Source organism: Pezoporus occidentalis, unplaced genomic scaffold (genome assembly GCF_034315485.1).
Source record: "Pezoporus occidentalis ecotype Australia unplaced genomic scaffold, CSIRO_AGI_Poc_V1 ctg127, whole genome shotgun sequence".
Lineage (NCBI taxonomy): Eukaryota > Metazoa > Chordata > Aves > Psittaciformes > Psittacidae > Pezoporus > Pezoporus occidentalis.
This window is the reverse complement of record NW_026913071.1, coordinates 2,409,893-2,425,945: the sequence shown is the minus strand read 5'-3', so window position 1 is coordinate 2,425,945 and position 16,053 is coordinate 2,409,893. Positions and strand designations below refer to the sequence as shown.

Here is a 16,053-nt window from a genome sequence, read left to right as displayed (position 1 = left end):
AAAAATATATCTTCCTTAATCTCCTTTGCTGGGTAAGAGAAAACGAGAAGGATTGGTAAGGGCAGTGTGCTGCGTGTAGTAGTCTGACTGCGTGAACTAGCACCTTCCAAATAGAAATGCTGTCTTTCCCCATCTTAAACGGCTTTAGGAAGCTGTGTGGATCAAGTAAACCTGAGGAATTGGTGCTGGAAAAGGTGAAATTCCGAAATTCAGTCAAACGGATGTCAATTATTGAGGATGGGGATATTGCAGAGGTCTTGTATCTCATTCCTAAGCAGAGCTTGCTGAAGCAACTGCCCTACTTGAATCCAGATGACTACTACTTATGTGAGCAATTATTTGACACTCCTGAGGATCTGGGTAAGTGGGGACTGGCATCGGGTCTTGCTTCCTAGTTGATGAATAGGCTAAATTGCTTTGCAGTTAGCTTATTTTCAGTGTAGCAGCAAGATGCTTTATGACAGCAGGTGTACTCAGGTGTAGAGAAATACTTGTATCACTGACAGAGAAGATAGAAATAAGAATGAAAAGCCAAATTAGAATCTGGATAGTCAAAAGTAGTTGATGGATGTAGGTGGAACTCTCTCAATGTGATCATTCTGGGACAAAGGGGGCCTTAAACTGTAGAAGTACTCAAGCTAGAGAAGTACCTTGTGAAAGCACAACATCCTGTGGTAGCGTGTTCCAGAGCCTTCCAATTAGTTTTGTGAAGCTATATTCCCTTTTTGTTTTAAACCTATTGCCGAGTAGCTTCGTTTGATGCTACCTCATTTTTTAATTGGAAGAGGTGATTAAAAGTCTGTGCTTACCTTCTTGTTGTCACTTGTGAGTTCATCATTCTGTTGTATCTTTTATCCAGGTACCTCTGTTTCCAGGATAAGCAGTTGTAATTTATTTAGATGATCTTTGAGCAGGAGCCGGTCCATGCCTTTGATCATCCTTTTTATTTTAGTTTTCTAATTCTCTTGAGCAATTGTGGAATTCAACATGTAACATAACATGGGTAATATGGACAGAGTCACAACAGGGTTCTTCGTTCATCCCAGTAGGTCCTAAAACTCGGTTTGTGTTTTTAGTTAACACTGGACACTGGTTTATTCCTTCATGGAGCTATTAGTGGTGGAAGAACTTATATTGGGAATTCATCAGCTTAACTGACTTGTTACAATCTATTAAAAACCAACAACAATAATAACAAAGAGTAGTTTTCTGGAAGCTCCAATCTATGGAACTGGCTATAAATGTTGATTTGTTCAGATAAGTTTCAGAAATATTCTCTTGTAGGACTTGCTTTATGGATCTCAGTTTTTATAACTCAAATTATGAATGTGCTGGAATTGTACCTGTACTTAGCAGATCAAGAATACTGCTACAAAATGGTCACTCTGCCCAGCTCCTTAAAATGTTAATACTCAGTGATTGTGTAGGATAGGCAAGGAGTCTTCAAAGATGTGTTTTCACGTTTGTCATTTTGTCAGTACTGGAAAACACTCTTCTGTGCAAACAGCTTCTAGCCAGTCAGCTCTGTACCCAATGAACTTCTCACTCGAAGAGTAATATTGGGCAAACCCCATGTGCTCTTTTGGATAATTACTGCTTCCGAGTAATTAATTTAACAAGTAAAATTGCAACTAAGATATAGCTAAAACATGAGGCAAATGTATAATATGGCTGTGAACCAGAAAAAACATCTCATTGTGCCTTGCCAGCCCCCTCCCAGCGTTTCACATTGGTGTTCTGGAGAAAGCATCTAGAGGCAATTTAGGCCTTTTCATAAATCACAGTTTAGGATAGAAAATGAATTGACTGAGCAGTGACCAGCTAAGTGATCAATCCATGCAGGACTCCAAAGAAGTACCTTGCCATTGTAGCAGGCTGGGAGCCACCTTTTTGCAATTGTCTTCTAATTTCAGTGGGGTTTAAATCAATTTAGAAATCTGCAGTTTTGCAGATTTTCACTCTGTAAGCAGTCACAAAGACAGTGGGAGAGGTTCTGATTAGCTTTGTGCTGCAATAGGTAGTGCAAATAATCACTGGGGCTTTTGTGCTGTCATCCTACACTTTGGGTGCTACTATTCAATAGAACAGCTACGGTGGTCCTGCTTTCCAGTGCTAGCTGAAAGGCTGCAAGGTATCTGGTGTCTCAGCTTCACTTATTACAACATTTGGAATCAGAAACTCACCTGCTTAGAGCAAAAATAGCATGATGGTTGTTGAAAAAAGCCTGGTTGTAAAGCTGTGTGTGACTTTAAGATGCAAACCACACAAGTCTGTCTTAGGCCATGTGTCTGCTTGAGGATTATGGTGCTTCAAGTACTACAAGATTTAGCAGCTCATATACTCTGCTGAAAGACAGTTTGTTGTCTGTGTTTGGCTCTGCAAACAGAAATTAGGAATTACCCTGTTTATGGCATTTGGAGACTCCAACTATTTTCCTTGCTGCTCATCAGTGGAATTGTAACCATGAGGAAAGTCCCATATTTTATGGTTTTAGAAGGTGAGGAATTCTCAACAAGTGCAGAGCTATTTGATACTAAGGAAATGAATTTTTTGATTCTCAACAATTTAACCTGTGACCTCCTTTTCTTTGCACTCATATAATGAAATTCCATCCCCTTCATAAGGGGAATGTGGAAGGTTAAACTTATCAGGTGAAGAGGTGCCATGGTGCTGACAGTTAAAAGCCATTTAATAGTTGAAGAAAACTTAAAAAAGAGGAGTTCGAAAGAGGCTTTGTATCACTGAAAGGCCCCTCATTCTGCATTCCCCTTGAGTTCATTTGGCCAAAGACTGCTGAGCCACTTTCCCCCTCGTTTCTAGTGGACGTGGTAATTCCCACAAGAGGGATTGGCAGCAAACATGGTTTGCTGCCGCAAAATCTTAGCCTAGAAGGCCTGGTTCAGAACATGGCTTTGATTCTCTGGAGGCCAGGCTCTGGCACAAAGGATTCTGTGGAAAAATATCTGATCTTCAGGAACAGCAAAAGGTGGAATCTGATTTCAAGAGAGCAGTGGAATTTTAAAGAGAAAATTGACTTAGAACTCTGTGATGTTGCTTCTTGTATGAAATACTATGATCTGTTGCTTGTACAGGTGACACCTTATACATCCCTCCAAATGGATTACTCTTTAGATGCAACAGTGGCATACACCTGAGGGAGATATGTACCATATTATCTAAGCAGCCTCCTGTGTGAGTTTAGCAATTGTTTATGTAACAGTCTTAATTTAAAGCACTGATTGTGAGAATGGCTGCTTTTGTTGGATCAGTTGGATGTAAAGACAGACTGGAGGAACCTGAAAGGTTGAGAAGGGCATGGGAGGAATCTAGAGAGCATGAAAACAGCTCAGTGTTGGGCCAGAGAGCAAACTGGACTCATGCAGGAACATTTATGGAGTGTTGAGACCTTATTTTACTATTCTTTGGATTAAAAACTGGCTGGATGGCCAGCTGCAAAGAGTTGTGGTGAATAGAGCTGAATTCAGTTAGCAACTGGTCACAAGTGGTGTTCCCCAGGGCTTGGTACTGGAAGCAGTTGTATTTAATATCTTTCAGTGATCTGGATGAGGGGATTGAGTGCACCCTCAGTAAGTTTAGAGACAACACTGAGTTGGGCAGGAGTGTCGATGTTCTTTAGGGTAGGAAAGCTCTGCAGAGGGATCTGGGCAAGCTGGATCAATTGGCCAAGGCCAATTGTATGAGGTTCATCCAGGCTCAGTGCCAGGTCCTTAATATCCTTTAACTTTTGGTCTGCTCCAAAGTGGTCAGGCAGTTGGACCAGATGATCACTGTAGGTCCTTTCTAACGGAAATAACCTATTCTATGGGAAATGGTGGTCTGTGGGAAAGAAGGTCTGATTTTTTTCTGTGTAGGTATTGCAGGGAGAAGGGGTCCAAGCAATCAACATGGTGATGTGAGGGTAGACACAGAGGTAGGGTGTTCTTGAGAGGAATGGGCTTTACGGACTTGAAATAAAAGGTCTAATTATGACATACTAGATGCAACATAAGCATTTGAATCTTTGCCCCACGCTTTTACATTTAAGTTCCCACACATCAGCTTGCTTGCATCCATAGGGTTTTCTTGCTGTGTTAATGGCAAGAAAGCTGGAGCCCCCAGCCAGGGAAAAGAACAGGCATTGTTTTGTGCCCCACTGTCGTTTTCCATTCTTGGTACCAGGGAGTGTTCCCGATCACCCTGAAAACTGCAGTTCCTTTATTAGTCCGTGTTATTACCTGGACAGAAAAAAAGAAGGTACAGATGGAGAGGAAGAATTCCTCTTTTAATCTTTGATCTTGCTCACTAATGGTGTTCATAGTAGCTCATTTAGTGTACTAAATGTGATCTACAGCCATAGGATTTTAATGGTGCTTTGTGAGCTTGTCAGGTGCCCAAAGCTGATCAGTCTTGAATGTGGCAAGTGTTGATATGAGAGAGAAAAATCCAGGTTCTGCTGGCATTGTAGCAGGTGGTACTCTTTAGATGCTGAGTGGTGCTGAACAGGCTGTTCATGTACTTCAGATGAGCTGGTTCTTCTTTTTGAGAGCTATTCAAAAGGATTCTTTCAACTGAGCAATCTCTCCTGGCCTCAGTCCCTATAATTCTATTTTTATAGTTACTTTTTATTAATACTGACATAGTGAATAGGGAGCATGATTTTAAAGTTGGTGATCCGGGTTTAGGAGCATGATGTCATTCTCTACAGGACAATGTCTGAACTCACAATAGGTCAGCCAGATAGTCTGAAAGCATGCAGTTGAATTTCAGAGGCCAAAAGTGGGAAGTGTTGGGTTTGCATGGACAACAAATGGAAAATAACTAACACTACTCCAGAAAAGTATATGGAGGGTAATGATACTTATCCCAGTGTAAATACAGATTGACTGTATAATACTGGTGTAAAAAAAGCCATTCTTTTTCTGGGATGTGTTAGCAGGAGATATATACAGCAAGGTAGATAATTTTTCTCTGTTACTGATGAGAACTCTGCTGGATACTGTCTCCAGGTTTGGACATTGCCTTTTAGGAAAGGTACTGATAAACTGGAAGGAAATTAGCAGAAGCAGTGAGAAGCATAGGGAAATAGCGTTAGGGAAAAAGAACTTGAGAGAAGATGAATAGAATTAGGTTTGTTAAAGCTAGAACAATGGAGGTAAGTGAGGGGTTTAGTCAATCTTCACATGAATAAGGGGTTGTCAAATGAAGATGTGTTCTGCATTGTCCTGAGAAGCGCAGACAAATGTGCCTATGAAAAATACTGAGCAGTGGGTTTGTTTGAGTAAGAAATATAGCTGGAACTCCCTGTGTTAAGCCCTAATAATCTTTGCTTTTGTAAATACACAGTTATTTTGATTGTTTTTTTTTAATTACATTTAAAAAGAAAAAGTAATCAATTAGGACAAGTTCTTTATCCTTTGCCCATTGGCAGCTTCTCCAATTTAATCACTGCCACGTCTTTACTTGAAATATATGAACATTTTAAGGTCATCTTAACCCGTGGCTTCCCGTTTCACATTTCCATTTGCTGCATGACAAGTTGTTGCCAGTGTTTGAGATCAATCCAAGTTGATTTGTTTAGTAGTGCATCAGTGGTTTAGCCTTAATCTGCATTAACATAACATCCTCTAGAGCAACTGAATTCACCTTCGTAGGGCTCAGTGCTCCCCCTCCACCTACATTCTTCGTTATCTGTTATCCAATAAACACGAACAGGATTGCAGTTCCTGCTGTTACTGGATCCTAGTAGGAAAAGTGAGCAAAATCAGCTTTAAGTAGAAGGAAATAATGAAAACTGTGTGGTTTCCTGTGTGGTTGTATCCATAGTCAGTAGCGTGAAGATTGTTCAGGGGAATTGGAGCAAAGATGTCACTTGCTCTGTAACTCTGACTGTGCTGGCTCTGACTGGGAAGAGCATATTGTGGCTACACATCCCCCACTGTTGTTTACAGGGAATCCTGCTTTTGTTCTGTATGTGATTGAAACTTCCTCTCCTGCGTCTGTCATTTGCAGTTGTATAAGCTTGGTATTTTAATCAAACAGCCCAGGGAGAAAGGCAGTCCCCTTCCTGGGCAGGGTTGAAGCAGGACAGCGCTGTGGCTTGCCTTCCACCGTGCAGGCAGTGAGAGCAGCCCCTCAGCTACCACAGCCTCTGGCAGGCAGGAAAGATCCAGGTAAATCTGGAATGGAAGCTGGCTTCAAGCTGAAGAAGTTGTAGTCTTCCTGCCTGAGGGTAAAGTATCCATTGGCACTGGGATGGGGAAAAGAGAAGTAGGAATTGCTGTTTCTTCTCCTCTGAAAGCTGTTCCTTGGGTCTGCTCTGCTCATCCAGAAGCTGAAATAGTGGAAAACCTTCAGAGCAGAGAGAAGGGTGTAGGAAATGGCTGTCCTCAGTCACTCCAACTTTGACTTTGGGGTATGGAGGAAGTAAAAGAGGAAAGAGAAGCTTGGTACATGGCTTTCATCCACTCCCATATGTCTCTTGTACTGGTTGAGGGATGAATGCTAATTGGTGTTGACTCCTCCTCTTTTATGGCTGAGAGGTGGGGATATCATTAAGTATAGGCTGAGAAAGCTGGGGCTTAGGCTGAGAAAGCTGGGGCTGTTCAGCCTGGAGAAGAGAAGGCTGCATGGAGACCTCATAGCAGCCTTCCAGTATCTGAAGGGGGGCTATAGGGATGCTGGGGAGGGACTCTTCATTAGGGACTGTAGTGATAGGACAAGGGGTAATGGGTTAAAACTTAAACAGGGGAAGTTTAGATTGGATGTAAGGAGGAAATTCTTTCCTGTTAGGGTGGTGAGGCACTGGAATGGGTTGCCCAGGGAGGTTGTGAATGCTCCATCCCCGGCAGTGTTCAAGACCAGGTTGGACAAGGCCTTGGGTGAGATGGTTTAGTGTGAGGTGTCCCTGCCCATGGCAGGGGGGTTGGAACTATGTGATCTTAAGGTCCTTTCCAACCCTAACTATTCTATGATTCTATAGAGAGACCTTAAAAGTGGCTTTTAGTTTGAGAAAATGATAAGTATTTGGTACATCTCTGTGGGCAAATAGTTAAGGGGAGAAGAAAGTAAGAAATGGAAGCAGGAATGTTCTTCACCCGGGTGATGCAGACAAGGTGCAGCTGAGAGGGAAAGAAGATGGTGTTAGAATGGGAGGTTGTAATCACAGTTTTTGCATTATCCTGCTTTTGATTTTTTTTCAGTTTTCCTTTGAACAGCGGGTCTTTATGGTGGGATGCAGAAGCACTGTGGTACCAGGGAATGTTTATCACTGGTTTATTACCACATGAAATAGACGATGGGGCTGTCTGTGCAGTTTTCATCATAAAGCATAGAGGCATTAAACTGTAAAAAGCAAAACTATAAACCCAGTTAAGTTACCAGTGTGCATCAGTGCTTGGAAGGGTTGACATTGTTTGTTTATTTTTTCACTTGGCAAGCTCTCCTTTAAAATATGTGACTCTTTCCTTTGGAGCAAAGGCAATGCACCATCCGGTTTGGTGTAAACTAACCGTGAGCAAGCCTTCTTTGTGGAGCAGTAGCAGCAAAATAGCTTTAGTGTTTTATCTTTTAAAAGTTCTAATCGGTGAAGAGGTTGGAATCAGTATTATAAGTCAGTGTAACAAGGTATTTCCAATATCAGTTTGTTGTAATATGCTTAATATTTTGATGATGATCCTACTTTGAAATTTGAATTTGAAAGAGAACTTCAAATACGTGTTTACATGCTGAAATAAGTGACCACCATAACTAGCAGATAAAATGAGAGCCCCCATAAGAAAAGTTCCAGAAGCTGGAGTGAGTTTACAAAGAATTTTGGATATATTGTTTGAATATATTAATATTACACTATGTAACAGTCATATCTACTTGGAAAGCATATTGTTATTTTCGAGGTCCTCTGGTTTGTTTGACAGGACACTGGACTGGCAAATAACTGTTGGGAGTGAGATAAAATCGCAGAACGGTTTTAGATGCTCTGTTTTTGGAGTCCTATATATAGTTTAATATGGGGTCAGAAGAGAAGCAATCTGTCATTTGGCACCGTGACAACTGATTGGTCCAGTTTAAATGTAAGTGTGAGATACACCCAATGCCTGTGCAATGGTCCTCATCTTCAGGGATCATGGACCTGCATTGGTGTGTGCTTTGCTGTGGGTTGACCAGGTTGTTCGAGCAACCTGCTCTAGTGGAATGTGTCCCTGCATGTGGCAGGGGTTTGGAACTGGATGAGCTTTAATGTCCCTTCCAACACAAACTATTCCATGATGCAGTGATTCTATGTTGTGCTGCTGAGGCGTACACTAAAGGTTAATGGTTAATGTCACATCTCTCAAGACTGCAAAACAAAGAACTGTTTCTTTTCTTTGCAAATTAACTGACTGGTGGGAAGCTGCTTCTGTCTGGTGTTTCCTGGACCTCTCATGGAGAAGCTCTTTAGACCACTGGGTCTTTAGTGTATTCCTGCTGATTTCACTGAGCCAAAACCTCCCAGGGCAGACTATGAGGTTTTTCTGGAGTAAATCCAATTCTCAAGTGGATTATCAATATCAAATCTCCTTAACCTTAGGCATGCACAGTAAAGCATGACACTTGCATATATGCTTTCCTCTTGGGGATTCCTGCCTGTGTGCAATTACTTGTGATTTTCAGCAGTGATTGTTATTTTTATCAGCAACAGCACTGTTTGTGATCATGATTTGACTAGGTGAGTTCAATTTATAGCAGGTGAATAGTGATGATTTTATATGGTAGCTTTTAAAACACTGAGTCCAAACCACTGTCACTGCAACTTATTCTACTTTATCTCAGGTCAGCGCCAAGTACATGTGTATAGTGGAAAGGTTCACACAGGTGTTAAGAAAGCATGATCCCTTTCTAAGGATTAGCAATAACGTAAGCAGTTTGGTAGCCAGTTGTTACATCAGTAATATAAATGTGTGGTCAGAGGTAAATGTTTGTACATACCTGCAATCAGAAGATTGCCCATCAGTGTGCTTTGTGTATTTTGGGGCCACTGCAATGAAGCATAATGTAACCATCTTTTCTCATCTGTTTCCTGAGATCATCTGGAGGTTTCAGGTGCTTTTTACATAAGTGTGTGTTACAGGCTTCTTAACTTTTAGAGCAAAGCCAAATGTCCTTGTTTCCTTGCTTTGTTTTGCAATAAAATAGACATTACTCCTACTGTTTTATCTGTACTTTGCTGACTGTTCAGCAGGATAGCAGCCTACTAAGAAAATAGTGTTTAGGAGAACCTCAGTAAGAAATCTGTAAGAAATCCAGACCCTTCAATAGATCAAAGCCTGAGAAATGTTTTATTCCTGAGGAGTCTAATTTGAAAGACTATTAAATTATTCTGTTAAAAAAGCACTAAACCCCCAAATCCTGGCAGATCAGAATGAATGCACTATGGATTCTGCTGAATCATTTGATTGCTGTATTTGCTAAATTTCAGTTTCATTTACTCTAGAAGAATGGTGACACACAATTATAAACACCAATATTACAGACTGACTGTAGTCAAAATAGCATGACACAGGTGACAAAGGCCTATAGTGGAAAGCCTGTGGGTAGGACCCAGGCCATCAGGCATTATTTGCTTCAAGATCTGTCTTGATAATAAGGATAACGTGACCATCCCAAGATGTAACATTGCAGGACCATAGTGTGTCATCACAAAACCCCAGACTCGTTTGGGTTGGAAGGAACTTTAAAGCTCATCCAGTTCCAACCCCTGACACAGACAGGGACCCCTTCCACTAGAGCAGCTTGCTCCAAGCCCCTGTGTCCAACCTGGCCTTGAGCACTGCCAGGGATGGGGCAGCCACAGCTTCTCTGGGCACCCTGTGCCAGCGCCTCAGCACCCTCACAGGGAAGAATTTTCCCCATTGCCTGATGTAAATCTTGCAGAGCTCTTGCAGTTCCATTCTCCCTTGTCCTAGCCCTACCTACCCTTGTCTAAAGCCCCTCTCCAGGTTTCTTGTAGCCCCTTTAGGTACTGGAGCTGCTCTAAGGTCTCTTCAGAGCCTTTTCTTCTCCAGGCTGAAGGCACCCAGTTCTCTCAGTCTGGGAGAGAGAGAACAACAACTATATTCCTCCCTGATGGGTCTGTGTCTACTCCTACAGTCTGTTTGAAACCTGCAGTAGTTCAACATAGAGGGTCTGAGGTCAGTCTGTGGGTTATAGGATGACTTCCACAGAGGAACTTTGCATGCAGTTTGCTCGTAAGGACCTGGAGAGGCAGCACAGCAACACATGCAAGAGTAGCCTTACTAAACATGTTATTGTCTGTATTCATAGAATCATAGAACAGTTAGGGTTGGAAAGGACCTTGAGATCATCAAGTTCCAACCCCCCTGCCATGGGCAGGAACACCTCACACTAAACCATGTCACCCAAGGCTTCGTCCAACCTGGTCTTCATGAGGACACACACAGCTATTCACACCTAGTATGGGGAATGTTTTTGTCACGTACAGGCCAAATTCTGCTCAGTGCATCTGGATGAATCTGAAAAGCTTCACCGAAGTCATCAGTTGCCCGAGTTGTCAGCCTGTCTTTTATACTACAGTCCTGAGGAAGCACGGCTGTTGGAGCTGTTATCAAAAGATGGAAAAGATGTGTCAGTTGTCCACGTGGCTGAGGGAGAGGCATTGGAGGAGTAGATTGCTGGAGGAGAGTGTGCTCAGGAGAAACAGAACCCGGGAAATGCTTAATGGTATGGCTTTTGAGAATGCTCAGACTGGAAGCTGTGGGCTTCCTTATCAGGGCAGCGGGATTGCTGGTTGATCAGGGGCCTTTTGCAAGAAATCCCATATTGACCTTACTGATTTTCCTCTGAGAAGGCACAGTTTAGTCAGGATAACAATTAGAGCAGGTTGAGAGTGTGGCACTTCCTTCCTGGAGAAGGGAGCGTTTTGCAAAAAGCCAGAATCAAGGCACACAAATGGTGGCTTTGGTGGCTCTCAGTTGATGGAGGTTGTGCAATGGTTAAGCTGTGGAAGCCTGTGGCAGGCTTATCGTCAAAACTGTTTGTGCCAGGCTGTTTGCTGGAAACAAGGACATTAAACGGGCTGTTTTCTTGGGTATTCCTTAATAAAGCACCTTCTCCCCTTTCCCTTTCTGCTGTCTAGCAGACTGTTTCCTTCTTTGGTTGATGAACACGAGGTATCAGTCAGTATTGAAGGGTTTGCATAAAAACCTTGTGTTGATACTTGTGAGCCATGACCTCATCTGTGAAGAATGAAAGGAAGATAAAAATATGAAAGCCAGCTTTTCAAATGAGAATAGCAAATCTGAAATCATGGCTGCACTGTTTAGTATCTTACACATAATTCTTTAACATTATCAAGGTATGAGTAAAAGCAAAACAAACTGGTTTAACTCCTTCCCTCTGTGGAGTGATCTCAGTATGGTTCTTGTGCCTCTTGCTGAATGCACAGGGTATTTTTAACCAGAAAATAACAGCAATATAAGCATGTTTGGCTATAGTGTACTTGTGATTCTTCCATCCACACTGTGTTCAAGGGAGACTGTTTAATTTGTACAGTGCAAAAAGCTTATTTAAAGAAGAAAGGTTATTTTGTTTTCCTTTAAAATAAGCACCTCTAAATAACAATAAGTACCAGGGTTTTGTTTCTAGAATTGCTATCTATTCCCCTGTCACCTCCACTTTAGGATATCAGAGTCGATTCTGAAGTATACAGCAAGGTGAAGTTTAGTCTTCAGGCTTAAAACAATGAGATTAAAACCAAAAGTGATCCTGGGGTAAAGAGGTTTCATTTACACTGCTCTTTGTATCTCTTCCCTCAGGAATAAATTGCATTTGACTCCTAAATCTCCAGTGTGATTTACTGCAGTCTGTATCTGTAAATTTATTTCTGTGTGCGTGTTGTAGTCTAACATTGCAGCTTTCCATGGCTGAATGATGAGAGGAAAGGCTTCTATTCAGCCACGGGTGAGATGAGATAGAGCAGTGCTAATCTCTAGCACATGTGAAAAATGGAGGTAATGAACTTGGAGAACAGAAAGTCCAGATACCGATGGGCAGCTTCTGTGTCAGCAGCTGCTGGAGCAAAGAATGAATGATAATCACTGCAAGCCTTTTGATGGGGTCTGAGGGTCACAGGAAGGGGTTAACAGTGTCCATGGGGCTGTATCCATAGGCTGTCCTCTGCACATCAGATCACATCTTTGTGAATGAGGGTCAGATGAGCCCCTTTGAGGGGGCTGACCCCTAACTGTTTACAAAATACTGCTTGAGAAAGAGCATGGCCAGGTTGAGTTACAACCTGACAGCTCCAGTGTGGCAGGGATGTGACAGGATGGATTATGTGTTGGTGGGGTTCAGCCCAGCTCCCCGATTGAGCCTCAAATGCTATTAATAGTAACACACTGAGTCATAGAAGCAGGAATGCCAGACTGCCTGGGCTGTGCTGCTCTTACCCGTTAGACTGCTAACAATAGAAAGCCAGCCTAGATCTGTTAGAATAGAATAACTATTTTTCTCCCATGCATGTGCCTGAATGTCTGTCTCTCTTTTTATTTATTAAAGGCTGTTGCTGCATAAGAGCGAGCTTTTGGGTGAGGCACACTGGTTTGTTTCATTTCTTGCTGTTGTTCTGGTGGCATTTATACAAAACATTTAGAGTTTATTTACAGCAAATATTTTTACCGCTGGGTGCACGCTCTGATTTTTTTTCCAGCAGGTATCAGCCATCTGCTGCTCTGTCTGGCTGATGCCTACATTGATTCTTTACATTACTTTTTCTCTCCCTACATGGAATAGCATAGAGAAGGAACTCCCTTGTGGAGGTGTGAGTTGTAGTTCAAATCCAGCCCTCGATAAATAGGGGTTCCTCTGACTCTGGACTGAACATAGCTATTTGTTTGAAATGTAGCATAAGCAGAATTGCACCTCCATCATGTAGCCTAAAGCACATTGCGCACTGAGTTGTGGTCAAGTTGAAGCTATAGCTCAATGAATCTGCCCATAATTCAGCCCAGCATATCTTTATATTTAGCCCAGCTCTCTACTACTGAGGTCACCTCTGTCTTTGGCAAGTCAACTCGTTTCCCTTTGTCATTTATGAAGGAGGCATGGCATACAGTAATAGTTCTATATAGCTATATAGTAGCATATAGATAGAGGTACCCCCAAATCTTGATGCTGGCACTATGTATGTATTAAAAATAATACACGTTAAGGTTTTTAAATGGCCATTCAGGGTTTTGATTCAGGGTGTTTCCAAGCTTTTCTTCATAATTGTGACTAAAAGTACATGTACAAAAGGAAAGCTTTATTTCCCACCTGACTTTGACCTGTATCTTTTAATAGAAAACAGAAATATTCTGAATCTTGCTATTAGACGGTGAGACTTCGCAATATTGTGAAGGGTTGCTTTGTTTGGGTTTTAACATCAGCTTACTGACAGTCCTTTCTCAGGTAGAGTTCAGTGCCCGGAAACCCATAAATTGGAAGGTCAGTCTGATGTGCAGATTCAACACTCCTGCTTTTTGTTGGGTGTGAAAGTCATGTGTAAGTGCTGCTGTTTCAGTATGCTACCCTCTCCTCACTCCCTGAGTATTTATGGCTAGCATCTCGAAAGGAGGAATATAAGAGGAGTTGTTGTTTACAATTTGGTATTTGTTTGCAATTGGTTTATGATTATTTGGTATTTCAAATACCAAGCTGAAAGCAAGATTCTCATCTGATGCTCCCTGCCTATGCTTCTAAACCCAGGTGCTCACTGAGCAATGACACTGCTCATTTTTATCATTAATTTGATTATTTCAAGATAGCGAACAGAGTTGGCATTCCCAGCTTGCACAGACTGTATGTTACTCTCTTCTGTACTATGGTCAGAAGGCATTGTGAGACTGTTTATTAGTGTGTTTTGTGGTCAAGTCGTTGGTATTTGCTTACAGCCAAAACCAGGAGTGGCTAAACAGTCCTCACCATAGAAAAGCTGCTGCTGCACTCTGCTCAGCACTTGCCTGTGTTCATTTTGTATTTCCCCTCTTGATCCTGGCTGAGTTTAAGTAAATAAAATAATGGGAAGCTCATAAATACTCCTGCAGCTTTCAGTGTGTGTTGGGAGACTGTTCTCTCTCACTTCTTCTCCCTTGCAGTCTTTTGCCCGTCATTCAGGAGCAAATTGCACTGCCAGCTCGGCTCTGCGAGGGCAGGGGAATGCAAGGTGGTGTCAGTGGCTGGAAATGAGGGACGGTGGAATTCAGCATTTGTTCCACAGCAGCAGCTGTAGCTGGTTGTTTCAGCACAAGGGGCAGAGTCCACAGGCAGGGTATGAGCTGCCATTAGCCATAGGAAAAGACCACAGTGGAGGAAGATAAGAGGCACGAGAAGAGACAGTGACGAGCAGTCAGACCTGATCAGCTCTTGTGGGAAATCTGACCGAGGGAGATCATTATACGGAATAAGCTGCCTTTTTCTTTTCGAATCCACCTCAGCCAGACACTGCTGGAAAAGAGATTGTGTTGAAATTACTGCAGCTAATTCTTGCTGCTTCCCCGACAAAGAAAATTCGTTTGCCATGGTGAAAGAAAAAGGTAATTGTGTTTATTGATTGATAGACTGGAGCTGTAACAACCTCAGGTGCCAACCTCACCTGAGGTTTAAACCCTCAAATTAAAAATGAAGCATGCTTTGATTGACAGTTGCTGTTTTCTATAAAGGGGATGTGTCAAAACCTGCAGTGGATTGCACTGATTATCTCTATCTGTTTTATTATCACCCTCTGTTGTGTTTTAATAAGGGGAGAAGCTGGAACACACCTGATTAAGCATTTTGCACAGCTGGGTTCCTTCTCTGTGTACATATATTTTCTTTTAATGTGATTTAACCCAAGTTTGCTGTTGACTGTTTTTTGCCTGTATTTGCTACAGTTCAAAGAGCTTTGGCCACCAAAGCAGTTACCTTAATATTTTAATGTTAAACATTAATATATTCGGCAAGTCTGGACTTGAAAGGGTCATTTTTTTACCTTTTAATGAAAAAATGGGTTATGTGAGATTTTGTATACTGTTTGGATATTGCAGCAGTAAATTAGGTATCAGTTTCTGTTACCTATAAATAACATTGAAAGCCTCCTACAGGAGTACTTACTAGTTGAAGCATGTAGAAATGGTTGTGTGGTCTTTCCTTGTGGTAATAGTAGTCTGTATCTTCTATTGCATTCTGAAGATGTGAAATACATTGTGAATTGTATTTCATTAGTGGATTGGATGTGGGTTTGGAGCATTATGTTATCATTACTAGTAGATTCAGCCTTAGTCTCTGTTTTGCAAAGAACAGGATCTGTCCTCTTTACTTTTGAGGACTCTGTAAAAGGTAATGTGGGATAAATTCAAATTAGCAAAGAAAGAGACAAGAAGGAGTTAAGTTGAATGAGAGTGAGCAGTTCTTGAACTCTGAACACCCACATTAAGATTTTTTTAATGCTTTAAATGAAATAAATGGAATAAATTTAGCTTTGTAGATGTTTAGGTTGAAGATAGAAGGACAAATATCTCTATAGCCTGCCGTAGTGTGTCAGACATACCAAGAGAGTTAAAGTCATAACTTGTACAATCTCCTGATAATTTTGGTTGAGGAAGAGCAGTGGTCCAGCATAAATAGTATTGGCAACTTAGAAGGTTTGAGATCCATTACTTCAAAGTTACAGCATCATTTTTATAATGGCAGTGGTGAACTGTTGACCTGCTAACAGTATCAGTAAGCCACAGGGGGGATTTCAGTAGCAGCTTCACCCCAAATCCTTGAAAGTGCAAGGTTCTGCATCATTTTAATCAACTATGCCACTTGTCTGTTCAGAAAAGTGAGGGTGTTACTGTAATTGTTGCTTGTTTTCTAAGATGCATTTTAAAATCAGGCTGCTGCTTTTTCTTGAAGCGCACATAAAATATGTGTAGCCTTTTAGCTGTGGGTTTGTTTAGTTTTGATCCTTTGGCGTGTTTCTGCTCCCCACCCTCCTGATGCTCAGTTCATTGGGCTCCCTGAGCTACATGGGGCTGTACCTTAAGAGTGCCCTGAAAA

At 41.8% G+C, this 16,053-nt stretch overlaps 1 protein-coding gene across 2 annotated transcripts in view; it reads left to right on the top strand.

The window, feature by feature from the left end:
* Nucleotides 1-16,053, top strand: part of ABLIM1 (actin binding LIM protein 1) — a 192,496-nt gene that overhangs the window by 62,315 nt on the left and 114,128 nt on the right. Inside the window, exon 1 of one of the 2 annotated variants that reach the window (XM_062607933.1) lies at nucleotides 14,266-14,567. The exons of the other annotated variant lie outside the window; for it this stretch is intronic. Within the exon in view, the coding sequence (XP_062463917.1) occupies nucleotides 14,552-14,567 (16 nt within the window). The 5' untranslated portion in view covers nucleotides 14,266-14,551. Of the gene's footprint in view, nucleotides 1-14,265; nucleotides 14,568-16,053 lie in introns of those variants that run through there. 2 annotated transcript variants of the gene reach the window in all.